The following is a 15,770-nucleotide window of genomic DNA, read 5'->3' on the forward strand; positions in this document are numbered from 1 at the left end:
GGTTAAAATGAAGTCTGGATCAAAATGATGTAAAACATTCATTATCTGCACCGCTTTGTCCATTACGGGTCGCTGGAAGCTGGAGCCTAAACCAGCATTTAACAAGTAAGAGGCAGGTACACCTGGACAGGGACACCTGGACAGGGACACCTGGACAGGTACACCTGGACACGTCACCAGTCCATCGCAGGACCAACACAGACAGAGACAGACAGAGACCATTCACACATACTCACTGCTAGAGAGGATTTAGAGTGACTAGTTAACCTAACATCATGTCTTTGGATGGTGGGAGGAAGCAGGAGAACCCGGAGAGAAGCCACGCATACACGGGGAGAACACGCAGACTCCACACAGAAAGACTGATCTTCCCGTTAGACCAGTGCTCCTGGTCCTCGGGGACCTGGTCCTGCATGTTTTAGTTTTTTCCACCTTCAGCACACCTGATCAGATTAAACTGCTCCTGAACCCTAAGTAGTGACTTCTCTGTCAGAGCATGGAGATATGGAGCCGCCTCATGGAACGGTTGCTATGGAAACACAAGCCAAATGAAATTACAATCAATAATTCAGAATAATTCCCACCACCAGAGCATTGGTGGAATTATTCTCATCATAATCTTATATTTCTTTATATTTATATCCTTGATAAAAAAAAGAGTTACTCCTGATTGAATTCTAAATAAATCGAATAAAATAGAATAAAATTAAATAAAATAGAATAGAATAAGGAGTCCTTTGAACGGCTCTTTTTAAAGCAACGTCTCCTTCAAACAGCCATAAATCCAGACGTGTTGGAAGCGTCATGGTTGTTTTAATTGTGGAGATTTGTAAGATTTTGTGAACCCAACAGGCTCAGATACACAACTGACAAGAAACTGGTCGGTGAGTTAGTTAAATCACACCATGTATATGTGTGTGTGTGTGTGTGTGTGTGTGTGTGTGTGTGTGTGTGTGTGTGTGTGTGTGTGTGCGTGTGTGTGTGTGTTAGAGAGGTTAGGATCAGGTGTGTTTTCTCTTTTATGTCTCCTGTTTATTTCAGTATAAACTGACTGAAGGTGTTTTCCTTCGTCATCCTGATGGACAGGACACGTCCACAGCGTCTCTCCTCCTCCAGTCTAGTTTAGTGAATGTGACATGGTCTCTAATATCAGCTGGGATGCTCCACGTTCCCGTTTCTCTAGCTGGTAGCAGGTGTAGATGGAACGCTGCGCATCTAAAAGGTTCTACAGTCGCCTCTAACAGAGGCTCTGCTTGCTTTACTACTTATACTGGATTTCAGCTCAACAGGTACGTGAAAGGATGGAGAAGGTCCATGAAAACCCTCAGAAATCAAACATGCCATTTTAAACCTTTTATATTCTCATGATGTAGAATATTCCATCTGTGAAGTACACTTCCTGTAAATAAGCTGTTTGTGCTGCAGGAAGCAGGAGTTTCCTGGGTCCAGAGAAAGATCCCGTCTCAGAGCGGCCTGACTGAAACCTGCTGGCGGTGTTTCATCATAACCAGCCTGTACCAGTGTTGTTGATGGTTCATGACCAGAGGGAGGAGACTGCTGTGGGCCGTAACCATGGCAGCAGGCCTCCATCCTGGCCTCATGAGATGGGTGAACCACATTCTTGTATGATGAGAAAGCAACATGAATCAATGCTCTGAAGGAGCTTTCTAATTTTTTTTTCCATAATAAAACTGGTAGAGATGGCTCAGAGTTTAGTCAGGATGGTTTATTACTTCAACCAGGTGAAGCTGTCCCACAGGAACAGGTTGCTATGGAGACGGGAGGGTGTTGCTCTGCAGCTCTGTGAAGACATGCTCTGTTTAGCTGCACCCCAGATCCAGTTCATAGAAACAGGTTGCTTCTTGTAAATCACGTGGTCTCAGTCTCACGTTTTTTTTTTTGTTTGTTTTTTAAGAGATTACGTCTCTCTGAAGACTCTCCATGTCTTTCAGAAAGTTTCTACACAGTGTGTGTGTGTGTGTGTGTGTGTTGGGATTGCTAATATCAGTGGGTCCAGCCCTGGTTTACAGTCACTTTCTGTCATTCAGCTGGAGAAAACTTCATTTTCAGTCTCTAAATGGTTTTTAGTCTAAATGGTTTTAATCTAAATGGTTTTTAGTCTAAATGGTTTTTAGTCTAAATGGTTTTAATCTAAATGGTTTTTAGTCTAAATGGTTTTACTCTAAATGGTTTTTAGTCTAAATGGTTTTAATCTAAATGGTTTTTAGTCTAAATGGTTTTTAGTCTAAATGGTTTTAATCTAAATGGTTTTTAGTCTAAATGGTTTTAATCTAAATGGTTTTTAGTCTAAATGGTGTCCATCCAGACATTCTGCTGTCATCATGCTCACATCAGCACTTTATGTTTTGTTTGAATTTTTCTTTGACTCCACCAAAGGAGGTAGGTTGATCATAAGTCGCTCTTACTGTGTTAACTTCTAGTGGTTCAGAGCCACTGAACAGTAAAACCCCAATTATTTCCCTCCTAAACCACAGTTTTTACAATCACTTAACATTATTATCATGTCGCTGTGTCTGATCATTAAAAAGATGCTGAAAGAGACAAGGTTCAATAAGTCGCTGTGAGAAGTTTAGAAACAAGCCGGAGAAGGTGCAGCTTAATGATTGCTGCTCTTTCTGTGTCTCATTCTGTCACATGAAGCATACAGGAATTTTTATTTAGTACCTTTACCTTTACTTTTTTAGAGGCTATCTTATGAAAAAGACATTTACAGAAAAATTAATACTTAGTTCCCTATCAGAAAAAAAAACTCACAGGTTTTCTCATAATTTCTCATAATTTACTGGAATCCTTGTGATGGTTTTTGGTGTCTAGTTTTATAAAAGACTCCTCCTCCTGCTCTGACTCATCATGAGCTTCGTGGGAATGTTCTAGAAAAAAAAGAAATGTGAAGGTTCAGGATCTAATTAAACATTTTAAATGAAGAAGGCTTCTCACTCACATTTAAACACTGATTTATTTATTTCTACATTTAATTTTATTGTAATAGTTTATTTATACAGCCCAATTAAACCAACACGAAGGAAACAGGACAGAGCTCTTTCTGTTTATTTAGTTCATAGAAGAAGTTTTTCTACATGGAGGGAGATTGTTCATCTGCTCCTCAGACCAGCTCAAACTGGTCTGGACCTGGTTAGGGCAGATAAAACAGAGGACATGCTAGAGCTGAGAGATTTCCTTCACCCCGAGAGACTTCCTTCATCCCTCACATACAGCATGACTTTGTGTTTTCCTCAATGTGTTGTAGTGTCACTACAATGGGGAACTGGATTTCTCTCCTTTTTTGTAATGGTCCTATAATGTAACTGATTAATCTGGAACAATAGAACAATATCTATTTATTTAACCGCTCTCTGTGTTTTTCTCTTTCGACTGCAGTTCTGATTTGAAACACTAGGTGCCAATGCTACTTATTTGGCCTTTAAGGAGCATTTCCACAAATCTTTCTAACTCTTCTTCTCAGAATGAGTTAGAAAGATTTGTCCAGCTCTTTGGCTCAACCAGGTACTGAAGAAGCTGTGTACACTTACGCCCAAGATTATGATGGGTGATGAAATTGTGATGTTGTATTTAAAAAAAAGGACTAAAACAATAAAAAACAGCACTGCCTCTAGCACTACATGACAGCACTTTGGTGCGTCTGGACTCAAAACAGTCTGACTAACACTTAATGATGACCCCTCTTGTTTGAATTCTTGCTTGTGTTGTTCTTACTCTAAAATGTAAGTCGCTTTGGATAAAAGCGTCTGCTAAATGAGTGTAGAATAAAAGAAAAGCACTATATTCTAGATTTAGTAATGATGTTAACAATTAGTCTTCTATAACTAATAAATTAATGAATGAAATAAAACAGGAAAAGTCTGAGTTCAGACATTTTCCTGTCAGCTTTGTAGTGTCACAGAGAAGCGATTAAAAAAAAGCTGCTGTCAATGAGATGTGACCATGAGATTTAAAAGAAGCAGCCTGAACAGAATCGTGTTTACATGAAATGCAGAGCACCGCCTCCCGTCTCTATAGCAACCAGTCCAGTCTGGTTCAGAGCTGAACAGATTTCTGTAGGAGCTCCATGAAGGTGGAAACTTCACTAAAGCTCAGAGAGAAAAGATCCAGTTAAAGTTCTTCTACTATAAACCATCAGAGACGTTGGAGGGACGTGTTGTAGAAAAACTGGAGGAGAGTTTAGTCTGGACTTTCCATGTGTCAGAGATTAAAGATGAAACAGTCAGATTGTGTCAGGACATGTTTCATGATCAGTTTGACTCATTTATTCTGGTTTTATTGTTTCTTTACATGCAGAAATAAATAGAAGACTTCAGAGAATAAAGGTCCAGGAGGATCTGGTCTGTGTAGGAACGACTTCCTGGTTCAGACTGAGATGTGATGCAGCTCCAGTTTACTGCTTCTAACAGCAGAAACAAGATTCTACTAAATGATCTGGTTCAGACTGAAAGGAGGGAGATTTCCCCACAGCAGAGTTTCTACAGAGACTCGGAGAAAGACTTCATGCAGGTTTCTGACAGTCAGATTAAATAATGAGCTCCTGCTGGAAAACATGGATGCTGTTTATAATAAACTCTCATGAGTCACATCCAGACACGTGGTCTGTTTAACGAAACCTGACGTAACATGAGACATGACCACGTGATTTACATGAAGCCTGAACAGTGTTTCTATGAAATGGCTTGAGAGCTGCAGTTAAACAAAGCATGCAGAGCAACACCCACTTTATCTTTTAGAAGTTATAGCTGCTTGACTTTTTCTGGGTTCTGGTTCTGGATTTTCATTCAGGACAAAGAAATAAAACAGGAAGGGATTTTTTTAACTTTAGGATCATAATGGATGCAAAGTAAATTAGAGGATGATTGTATCATCTAGTGTGTGTTTTAAACTAGAAAAGAGAGATTTCTTTTAGTAATTGAATATTAACTTTAATGAGAGCATTGATTAGAAAATGATAGAAAATGAACATGAACAGTTTGATTCAGTAGATCAGAAATTACTGATAAAGAAACTTAATTTCTATTAAATGTGGTTAGAGGAGCGACCCTTAACTAGCTTATTATTTATCTGAATAACACAAAACAACATGTTTAAATTAATCAAGTTAAATGAAAATCAATGAGAATTAAGTTTGGAGTTCCTCAACGTTCGATGGGACATTATTATTTATTTTGTTCATTAATAATTTATATGAAGTTTGTTAAAAATCTAATTTGTTTAATTCGTTTTGTTTTGTGTACGATTTGGAGGAACTTTTTGAGCCTGTTGGAAATTCACTTAGTAAACTGAAGAGTTGGTTTGATGTGAATAAGTTATCATTAAATTTAAATAAAACGTAATATATAATATTTGGTCATACCAATCAACACTAACAAGAAACTTTAATAAATGAAATTGACTCGAAAATGAGTCCGAAATAAAATTTCTTGGTGTAATGATGAAGAATAAATAAATAATGAAACAATTTCTGTTCTTTATAAAGTTAAATATTTTTAAATATTAAGTTAAATATGAATGAACACAGAAACTAAATGAAATTAATGATATAATTAAATATTTTTAAATAAATCATCACCTTGTTCTGCTCCTTCATACCAAACATGACCTTTAGTGTAGAACAGGGGGAACACACACAAGACAACATGACATTCAGTCTTTCTTCTTACGAATAATAATTAACTCCACTTCTACACAACCAACGAACTCTCTGTTCATCAAACTAAAACATTAGAATTTAAAGACCTGTTAAATTTCAGATTCTTTAAATGATGTACAAAGTTAAACGTGATCATTTCCTTCCAGCATCAGAAAGTTTTCCAGGTAAGGAGAGTAAATTCAGCCTGAGAGGAACATACGTGTTGAATAAAGCAGCCGTGAGAACAAACGCTGAACTTCATGTTATTTCTACAAGAGTTCAGTTCTGGAGCAGCTGCAGTGAGGACATAAAACATGTCGATCAAGAGGAAATTTAACAGATAAAAGATGAGATAACTGCAGGACATGAAGCTAATAATGAAATCTGTTGAAAGCTGTGTTTATTGTACATTATGATTTATTGTAAGTAGGACCTGTTAGAGAAAACTTTAAAATGTACAAGTAATAAAGAACAGGTACTTCTTCCCATAGTATTAAAACAGGCAGGTACTAATTTCCCACTTTCCTAATTAATAAGGTACTGTTCCACACATTTTCTTTATACCTTTCTCTTTAGGGTCTTCTCCTGCGTGTTCTTTGATGGATCAAAATATGACAGACTACTTCTCTCAGTTGACTAATTTATTAATTACACTTGATATGAGAAATGTGCAGATACAGAATTCTGGATTCGTATTGTCTGTCCTCTGGACAAATACAATACGGAGTCTGCTGCTGCTACAGTCAGAACTCCCTCTAAATGATCCTGGAATCCTTATATAGGTCTGAATATACACAGTTTTGCTGACTCATGCTACAGTCGACCACATGCAGATATCTACTCCCCTCCTTGTGGCATCCATTGGTGGCTTCTTGTGTTCTGGAAAACAGGGACAAAGAAACCACACACAGACAAACAAGGAATTTACCCTGAACTCCGGTTGACCCAGAAATTTCCCGTAAGTGAAACATTCCACATGTTTTACCAGCAGACACAATTAATCAGCCCCTCATGTTCTCCCCACTCGTCCCATATGAAGAGTCTCATTGTTGCTTAAACACACTGTTAGTAAGTATATGAGCTTCAGGTTAAGAGATATTTAATATGATTAACAGAGTAAAAATATGAATGAAAATAAGTAGCACACTTAAATAATTCCTTGATGAGTAATAAATTTATTTACAGACCATTATAACATTTAATGTGTAATATTATTCAGAGAAGCTGTGAAAGTGTCAGTATTTAAGTTTTTATGGACTAAAGGGTTTTAGACTAAATAAGTTTTCAATTTCTTCCAAAAGTACTTTTCAAAGCTTAAAAGCTCGTTTTTTTCTTTGTTTTTGTAACAAATATTTACCTTGTTTTTGCCTTGTGTTTTTTTAATGTTCGATATAAATAAAAAAGAAAGAGAACATTTTTATAACTTCATCTTCTTTGTTTTTATTAGAATATGGTCACATTACAGCAGATGACATGATGCTGTTTGCAGGAAAAACTCTGACATGAACAGATGTGTGACTCCGCCCCTCATCAGACTGAGGGGCGGAGTCTCTCAGAGAAAGTTCAACAACAACCCTGTCCAGACATGTCCTCCATTTTATCTGCAGTAACCAGTTTAACGTTCAGACCGGTTTGAGCTGGTTTGAGGAGCTGATGAACGAACTCCTCCCATGTAGAGGAGAAAAGCTGCTTCTATAAACTAAATAAACATGAAGATCTGTTCTATGCTGGAATCTGCTGTAAACATGTTTAAATAAAGTTTCCAGCTTTGAGATGTTTCACTCTCACATCAACAACCAGGAAGCTGCTTCAGCTCTGATCCACACACACACACACACACACACACACACACACACACACACACACACACACACACACACACACACACACACACACACACACACACACACTCACCTCTTCACTGCAAACTGTATTAGTGTTTCTGAGCATCTTAACTTTGTTAAACATCATGATGTGACGACGGTCCTGAGATGGACTGGCGGTCTGTCTAGGTGTACCTGCCTCTCACCTGCTCCTTCGTGGGACAGACTTCCGCCCCCACAACCCTGACTTTTGTTTGTTGTTTTCATTTTTATTTTTCAGTAAATCTGAAAGTAAAGATATTGTTTGTTTGTAACTCGACTGATCAGGTGTGGACTGAACTATTTTATAGGGGCCCTCAAAGAACATCCATCATTACTGTAATGTAAAGTTAATTTCCTCTGCACCTTCATTCAGGTAAACTGACTTTAATTATCACATTAATAAATCAGGCATTTTTAAATGGAGCATAAAAACTTTCCTTTACAGGATTTTTAGGAGCCCCACGCTGCAGTGGATCCTGGGCCTCCGAGGACAAACCAGCTTTGAATCAGAGCAGAGCAGTTTCTGTGTAACCGGTGAAGAACAGCCTGCCAGAAACCAGTCTACCTACATGGAAGAGACAAACTCCTCCCCAACAATAAAACTCTGCTTCTGTCTGTGCAGACTGTACAGAAGGAGTTTTACTAGATGGCTGCAGGATATCTGGCAGGGATCATTCTCTGCATCTACGGATGTGCCTCTGTTACAGGTGAGCGCTGCACACACACACACACACACACACACACACACACACACACACACACTAGGGTTGTAAACGATAAACCGATGCGACTGGGTATTTGGTTCGACAAGAAAGGGATACGGCAGCATTGGCAGCAGCCTCCTGAACTGATATGAATTAGCCATGAATTCCTAGATGAATCGGTTGGAGAGTCATGGAACGGGTATCGCGAGACTTTTAATCGGTTGGTAGTATCACACATGCACCAGCATTTCTAAAACAACGCGAGAGCTGAAGCTGCCCGGGAAACTAGCTGGTAAATTAGCATGAGTGATACACAAGTGACAACACGGAAAATGGAGAAGGTGAAGAACGACAGTGTCAGCCTGAGCCATGGGGGTGATAATATAGAGAGGATGATTTTCAATGCATCCGCGAAACAAAACTCCAAAGTGTGGACAGTTTATAAAAAGGAAGGGAAGCTGGACAGAAGCCACGCTATTTGTAAACTGTGTAGAGCATCGTTGACGTACACTGGCAGCACTACAAATCTCGACCAGCATGCACGTAGGAAACACTGTCAAGAGTGTGGTGAGTTCAACGAGCAGAAGTGTGCAGCCAAGAACAGAAACTACAATTCCTAACTATTTCCTAATGTGAAGGCCGCGCTCTTCAGTGGTGGCGTGAACACTGCTCCAGGCCAGAGAGCCGTTGCTAAGGCAACGGACAGGGAGCAGAGGCCCTTATCTCGACAGATAACACCTGCTGGAAACCCCCGCTTTTCTGCTCTCAGTGAGTGAAGGAGGGAGAAAAGTTTTATTAAAGTTTGAATCCATGACTGTTATGGCACACATGATGTGAGATGATGTTTTTAATCAAAAAACTGAGTTTATGGACTGCCTGATTAATACTCAGTTATGTTTTTCTATGTGTTATGTATTACCTATTCACATTTCATATATTCCTGTTTGCTTGCTTATTTACATTATTATCCTTAGATTTAGTGATGTTCATTAGGTTTTGGTTTTAATTAATAAGAGTTAAAGCTTAGTTGTTATTATTCTGTAGCTTACAGAGAGTGCATTCACATATAAGGTACAAATAAGAGACAGAGTTTTTTACACTACTGAAGAAGTGGCAGAGAGGCCCAGGAGGTCTGGGAGAAGGGAGTAACCTGTTATCTGCTCGCTCCAAAGCAGAGCGGAATTTCCCAGCAAACTCAGAAGATATTAACAAGCAGCCTTTGTGTAAAAAACTGTGAGGATAGATAGATAACGGGGCAGGGAAAAGTTTCTTCTTTCCTTCAGCCCTGATGCAACCCAGAAGGAGGGACCAACTTGTAGGATGCTCACGTATGCTTTACTGCTGATGGAAAAATACTAAGTGGGTTGGTTCTGAGTTGTTTTCTGTCGATGGAAAATTACTGAGTGGGTTGGTTTTGAGTGTTTTTTCTGCTAGTGGGAAGGTACCAGATGGGAGGGTTTTTAAGTTATGTATATATACTGGTGATTTTGTGAAGAGAGTCGGATTGTCCGGAGATTTTGAAGAGCTGCTGCGGAGATTTTGCAGAGACTTCTACAGATTTTCTACGGAGACTTAGAGAAAACTTTTTTCTCTTAGTTTTTATAGAACTTCATCCCTCTTACTGGGATAGATTTTGCCCGTTTGCCAAGGGAGATTTACTTTTTATTGAAGAAAACTTAGACCGCGAAAGCGGAAAGCACTCCTTGTGAGAAAACTTTTACTTTATACTTATTTCTTATATTCAGCTTTTAGCCCTCACTGAAAGGGAAGCCCCAAAAGGGAATTTTATTCTTTTTTCTTTCTTTTTATTTTATTTTTTCTGTATTTTACCAATAAAAGAAAACTTGAATAAAAGGGTTATAGTTAACTTTGGTTAACTTCCCAACCAAACTTATTTCTCTTATATTTGTCCACATCCACTGAGGAGAGGAGAGGACAACACAACGAGCAGGTGAGCCCCAGATTCCCCAATGCCCGAAGAGACATAAGAATTCGCTAGGTTATTATTTCGATACCAGGTAGTTATCCTGTTAGGACGATAGTACGGTAGCTTCATACTCCTAGACCCAAAGGCTGGCTTAGCTACCTGAATAACTCCTCAGGCCTATCTCCGCATGAGCGGACGATAATAATCAGGAATTCTAAAGGGGTAAAATTGCTTATTCTCGCACCGAAAGAATGGAGGTGGAAAGGTTCGCCCATCACTTCGCGACTGGAGTCTCACCGGTCGTTAAAGATCCAAGAGAGGAAACAACAGGACGTCAGCCTGAAAGGTCGGTCAAAGAACTGGCAATAGGGTAAATATTCGTCACCGGTTTCAACACTAACTATTTCCTAACTATTTCCAGCAACTTGGTCACAATTCAGCACGCGCTAAGGAAATCACGGCGTCGATAACGCGTTTTATCGCAAAGGGATTATGTCCTTACAATATAGTTGAGTGGGAAGGATTTCAGGATTTGATTCATAGGACTTGCCACTGCTGTCATCTCTGGCTAAAAGATATCTCTACATCCCGGCCACCAGTGTGGCATCTGAGCGGGTTTTCAGTACTGCCGGAGATATTGTTTCCACAAAGCGCAGTCTACTCAAACATGAGCATGTGGATCAGTTGATTTTCCTTAAGAAAGATCTGCCCTCCAAAAGAACAGTGGACAGTGATGATGGATAAGAAGCAGTCTGGGAAAAAGCACAGGCACACTGTAGGTGAACCACTTTACTGTGTGTGATGTAAAAGAAATAATGATTTTTTTACTTGTCAAACTTAACTGCCATGTGAGAATATAAATGTAGAGCAGCACTTTGGATCAGATTACCTTTCCCAGGTCAAAAGGCAGCCGTTTGATTTATTTTATTATCTTTAATCTTTTACATAAAGCTGACTGTGTGTTAAACTTTGTTGAGAATAAGAAGGTGGTTTCTGCTTTGTCTCCACTTTGGTTCTCCAGGCCTGAGGCCAAATTTTGAGATTAACCCCAGTCTTCGTTATAAGGTTTGCACAGTTTTGTTTATAGGTGTGTAACTTGTTTACACCTTTGTGGTACCTACCTCTAGCGTTGAAAACACTATGCTCAGGCTGAAATGTTGCACGTTGTTGTTACTATTCTGTGCTACTTTTACCTCTGGAGTTCCCATCCAATAATTCAGCCAGAATGTGTTTTTTTGTTCCATGTCTAAAAATAAAGACATTGACATGTGATTTTGTTTTTTGTTGTTTTTTATTTTTATTTTTCTGCCAGTGCCATAAAGCCACAGTGCTTGGGGATTTGTAGTCTTTTACATATTTAATGGAATTAATTTATTTATTTTATAAAATATCTACAACAGATATTAACTGTAGAATCAAATCGTATCGTTCTTACACTATTAAATCGATTTGTGTCGAATCGGTCTGTAATAAATGGATATTGTTTTTGAATCAAATCGTAACCTGTGTATCTAGATGCATATCGAATCGTTTATCACAGAGAGATGTGCAACCCTAACACACACACACACACACACACACACACACACCTGTACCATGAATTTCTGTCTATTGGTTGAGGTTTAAAGGGGCGGGGTCAGTTAGCATATATTCAAAACATTTAAGTTAAACATTTAGATTTACATCTTATTTAGCTTATTTAGATTTAAGTTTTAGATATAATATTTAATATTTAAATATAAGAATTAGCGTTTAGATATAACATAATATTTAGACTTAGATTTAAACATTTAGATTTAAAATATAGATTATGATTTAAAATTCAACATTCACATATATTAAGATGTAAATATAAGATATAACATTTGGATATACTGTAACATAAAGCATTTAGATTAAATATTTAGTTTTAATGTTCTATTTGACCCGTGTATATGTTATTAACAGTTATGTTAAATGTAGGAAAAATGTGTTAAATGTGAGAAAAGTAAGACAAATAATTTTAAAATTTGTCAGCTACAACTTTTATACTCAAGTTTTACACTCGGCACCTCATACGCTCTTTTATTTGTAATTTCCCATTTATGGTGAAGTAAACACTTTAAAAATAAAAAAATGAGGCTTCATTGCACATCTTTATTATTATTTTGTGTTTTCATTCATCTGTTTGTTGTTCTGTTTGTACTTTTTCCTCATGTTTCTCCTCTGTGTCGGTTTGTACACGGTCTCTAACTCAGGACCATTTATGGGCTTTTAGCTGCAACTTCACCTGCATTTTACCTGATCTTTATCTACACGAGGAAACAGTAAACTGGGAGCATGGCTGCTTATTTACTGGTCAAACAGGTGATGGATGAAGATGATCTGGTGATTTTTAGTATCAGTTCTGGCCTCCAGCAGCTCCTGTAAAATCCCCTCCTCCTACAGCAGGTTAGTTCATGTCCAGATGGAGGGAAGACGTCTCTGTTTAGGACATATTGGACGTCCCTGTACAGCAGACATGTTGAAGAGTTCCTCTCTGATCTGTGTTGTTTCCTCTCCTGCAGGACAGACAAACATCACAGCTGAACCTGGACATGACGTCTCTCTGCCATGTAGAGCTGGACATGATGGAGACATCACATCTGTGGACTGGATCAGACCTGATCTGGATCCAGAATATGTTCTTTTGTATAGAGATGGACGTTTTTATCTCTCCCACCAGCATCCATCTTTCCAGAACCGGGTGGATCTTCAGGACAGACAGATGAAGGATGGAGACGTGTCTCTGATTCTGAAGAATCTGATGACTAATGATACAGGAACATACGAATGTAGAGTCTTACAGAAAGGAACAAACACCGTGTTTACAGAGTCCATCATCCATCTGGAAGTTTCTCCATCAGGTGAGTGTGTCTCTGTGTGTGTGTGGATCAGAGGTGAAGCAGCTTCCTGGTTGTTGATGTGAGAGTGAAACATCTCAGATCAGATGTTTGTGTTTTCTAAAGATGTTGTTGATGAGACTCTGTAGAAAGCAGCTGGTCTGAGTGCAGTGATCAGAGTGCAGGAGATGATGTGTGACAGCAGTTTGAAGAGGAAATGATTCATCACCTCCCTGATACTGATACTCACACCTGCTTCTCACCTGCAGGTACAACACAGGATGGAAGGAACCAGGATGGAGGAGACAAGGATGGAGGACATTATAGACTGATTGTGGGTCTGTCAGCTGGAGTGATCATTGTGATGGTTCTTGGTTTCTGGATCTATAAAAGAGTCCAGAAGAAGAACTCGGCTCCATCAAGCAGCAGCTTCATCAGCAGAGATGAAGGAGAAAATGAAAGTGAGGCCAACATTTTATGTGTGGAAGCACCAACAGATCAGGAGAAACACCAAAACTCTTCACTGGTTTCAGCTGCGATTTCCAGCCGAGACTGAAGAGAAAATGATTGATTTAGTAAAAAGTGCAGCTTCTGAAAACAGAAGTAAAAAGTCTCAAATGTAACCTGCTGCATTTCAGACCCGAGTAGCTTCTGTTTCAGTGTTTAACAAATTTACTTGAACTCTTCAACTTCAGTGTTTTTATATATTTATATATTTATATATTTATATATTTATATCACATGACATGAACATATTCAGTTTTTTCTTGTTCTGTTGGATGTGTTCACCGTTGTGCTGCTACTGTTTGTTCTGAGTGAATTTAATAAAAACTATTTATATAAAAGTAAAAAGTGTCAAGCTTCTTGTCTGGTTACAATCATGTTTCCTGTTCAGTGTTTTTCTCCACAAGATCTAATGTCGTTAGTGATGAAGAGTCATTTTCATTATCTAAACTAACTAGTTTAGAGTCAGGAAGACTTCCTAAATGTCATTGATGAACTTATTCATGTGTTTTCATTGTTTAAATTGTAGAAAAACAAAAAACCTGCAGAAATATTATGAAAATAAAACCAAGTGTTTGACTTCATGTGACACGATGGAGAGCGAGCGAGGTGAACAGAGGGAAACGACCTCAAGTCGGGATGGAAAGAACTTTTAAACCAATACAATTATAAGATCAATAAATAAATTTACACTAAAAGAATGTGAGCTCGAGCATTAAAAAGGACATAAATAAAATCAGGGAGGCTAAAAGTGTAAAAATAATAATAATAATAATAATAATAATAAATTTTATTTCAAGGCGCCTTTCAAGACCCAAGGTCACCTCACAAAACAATTAAAACAGTTAAAAACATAAAACAATTAAAACAGTTATAAACATAAAACAAACATCATGCAACAAACAGTTAAAAACATTAAGATGAAAAGGCCAGTTTGAACAGATGAGTTTTAAGTTGTGATTTAAAAGATGGGAGTGAGTCAATGTTACGGAGTTCAGGTGGGAGTGTGTTCCAGCGCTGGGGAGCAGAGCGACTGAAGGCTCTGCTCCCCATGGTAGTGAGACGGGCACGGGGCACAGAAAGGTGAATGGTGGAAGATGATCTGAGAGTGCGGGAGGGAGTAGCTATATGGAGTAGGTCAGACAGATATGGAGGGGCCAGATTATGGAGACATTTGAAGGTGAAAAGCAGGATCTTGTAGTTAACTCTGAATTTTATAGGGAGCCAGTGAAGTTGTTTAAGAACCGGTGTGATGTGTTGAAAAGAAGGTGTGCAAGTGATAATCCGGGCAGCAGAGTTCTGAAGAAGCTGTAATTTATGAAGTGATTTATCGGGGAGACCAAAAAGAAGTGAATTGCAATAATCGATTCTTGAGGTGACCAGACTGTGGACGAGGATAGCTGCAGCATGTGGAGTGAGAGATGAACGCAAGCGGTTGATATTTCGGAGGTGGAAGTAGGCAGACCGGGTGATACTATTAATGTGTGAATGAAATGAAAGGGTGCTATCGAAAATGACGCCGAGACTCTTTACCTGAGGGGAAGGGAGAATAGTGGAGCTGTCAATGTTAACAGAAAAACTGTGAGATTTGGTTAGAATAGTGGGTGTGCCGACAAGGAGAACTTCTGTTTTGCTGCTATTGAGTTTAAGAAAATTGGAAGAGAACCATGTCTTGACTTCAAGAAGACAATCAGAGAGGGACGAAGGCGGAACAGAAGAGTTTGGTTTTGATGAGATGTAGAGCTGTGTATCGTCAGCATAAGAGTGAAAATTGATATTGTATTTACGGAAAATATGACCAAGCGGGAGGATATAAATGATAAACAGAAGAGGCCCCAGGACAGAACCTTGGGGCACACCGGCTGTTACAGGGAGTGATTGTGATGAATGATCCTTAATGTGAATGAACTGTGTGCGGTCGGACAGGTATGAAGTGAACCAGGTAAGAGGAGTATGAGAGACGCCAATGGATGCCAGTCTATTAAGGAGGGTGCTGTGAGAAATAGTATCAAATGCTGCAGTAAGATCGAGGAGAATAAGGATGGTGATGAGGCCAGAATCAGCTGCCAACAGAAGGTCATTTGTTATTTTCAGAAGAGCTGATTCTGTGCTGTGGAGTGGACGAAAGCCGGACTGGAAGTGTTCAAACAGATTATTGATAGAGAGGTGTTGGTGAAGCTGGGAGGCAACAACCTTTTCAAGGATTTTGGAGATGAAGGGAAGGTTGGAAATTGGACGGAGGTTATTAGGGTC

General features: G+C 38.8%; 2 protein-coding genes across 4 annotated transcripts in view; both read left to right on the forward strand.

The window, feature by feature from the left end:
• The window catches only part of LOC121640417, a 1,195,287-nt gene that overhangs the window by 941,731 nt on the left and 237,786 nt on the right, over positions 1–15,770 (forward strand). The window lies entirely within an intron of this gene.
• LOC121640503 lies at positions 8,090–13,865 on the forward strand. Of its 3 annotated transcripts, none has more exons than XM_041986310.1 (3): positions 8,090–8,228; positions 12,699–13,037; positions 13,283–13,865. In XM_041986310.1, exons 1-3 carry the CDS (start codon positions 8,168–8,170, stop codon positions 13,567–13,569), a joined length of 687 nt encoding a protein of 228 aa, XP_041842244.1. In that variant the 5' UTR covers positions 8,090–8,167; the 3' UTR covers positions 13,570–13,865. The 3 variants fall into 3 exon arrangements, 2 of the variants coding, with proteins under 2 accessions (XP_041842244.1, XP_041842243.1); XR_006010465.1 differs by lacking the exon at positions 8,090–8,228 and adding an exon at positions 9,319–12,582; XM_041986309.1 differs by lacking the exon at positions 8,090–8,228 and having other exon boundaries at positions 9,363–13,037.

Source organism: Melanotaenia boesemani, chromosome 5 (genome assembly GCF_017639745.1).
Source record: "Melanotaenia boesemani isolate fMelBoe1 chromosome 5, fMelBoe1.pri, whole genome shotgun sequence".
Lineage (NCBI taxonomy): Eukaryota > Metazoa > Chordata > Actinopteri > Atheriniformes > Melanotaeniidae > Melanotaenia > Melanotaenia boesemani.

Coding starts and splice junctions, on each gene's coding strand:
- LOC121640503 (XM_041986309.1), top strand. CDS start 12,599: ATGGAGGGAAGACGTCTCTGTTTAGGACATATTGGACGTCCCTGTACA. Junction 13,038..13,282: donor TCTGGAAGTTTCTCCATCAG/GTGAGTGTGTCT, acceptor TCTCACCTGCAG/GTACAACACAGGATGGAAGG.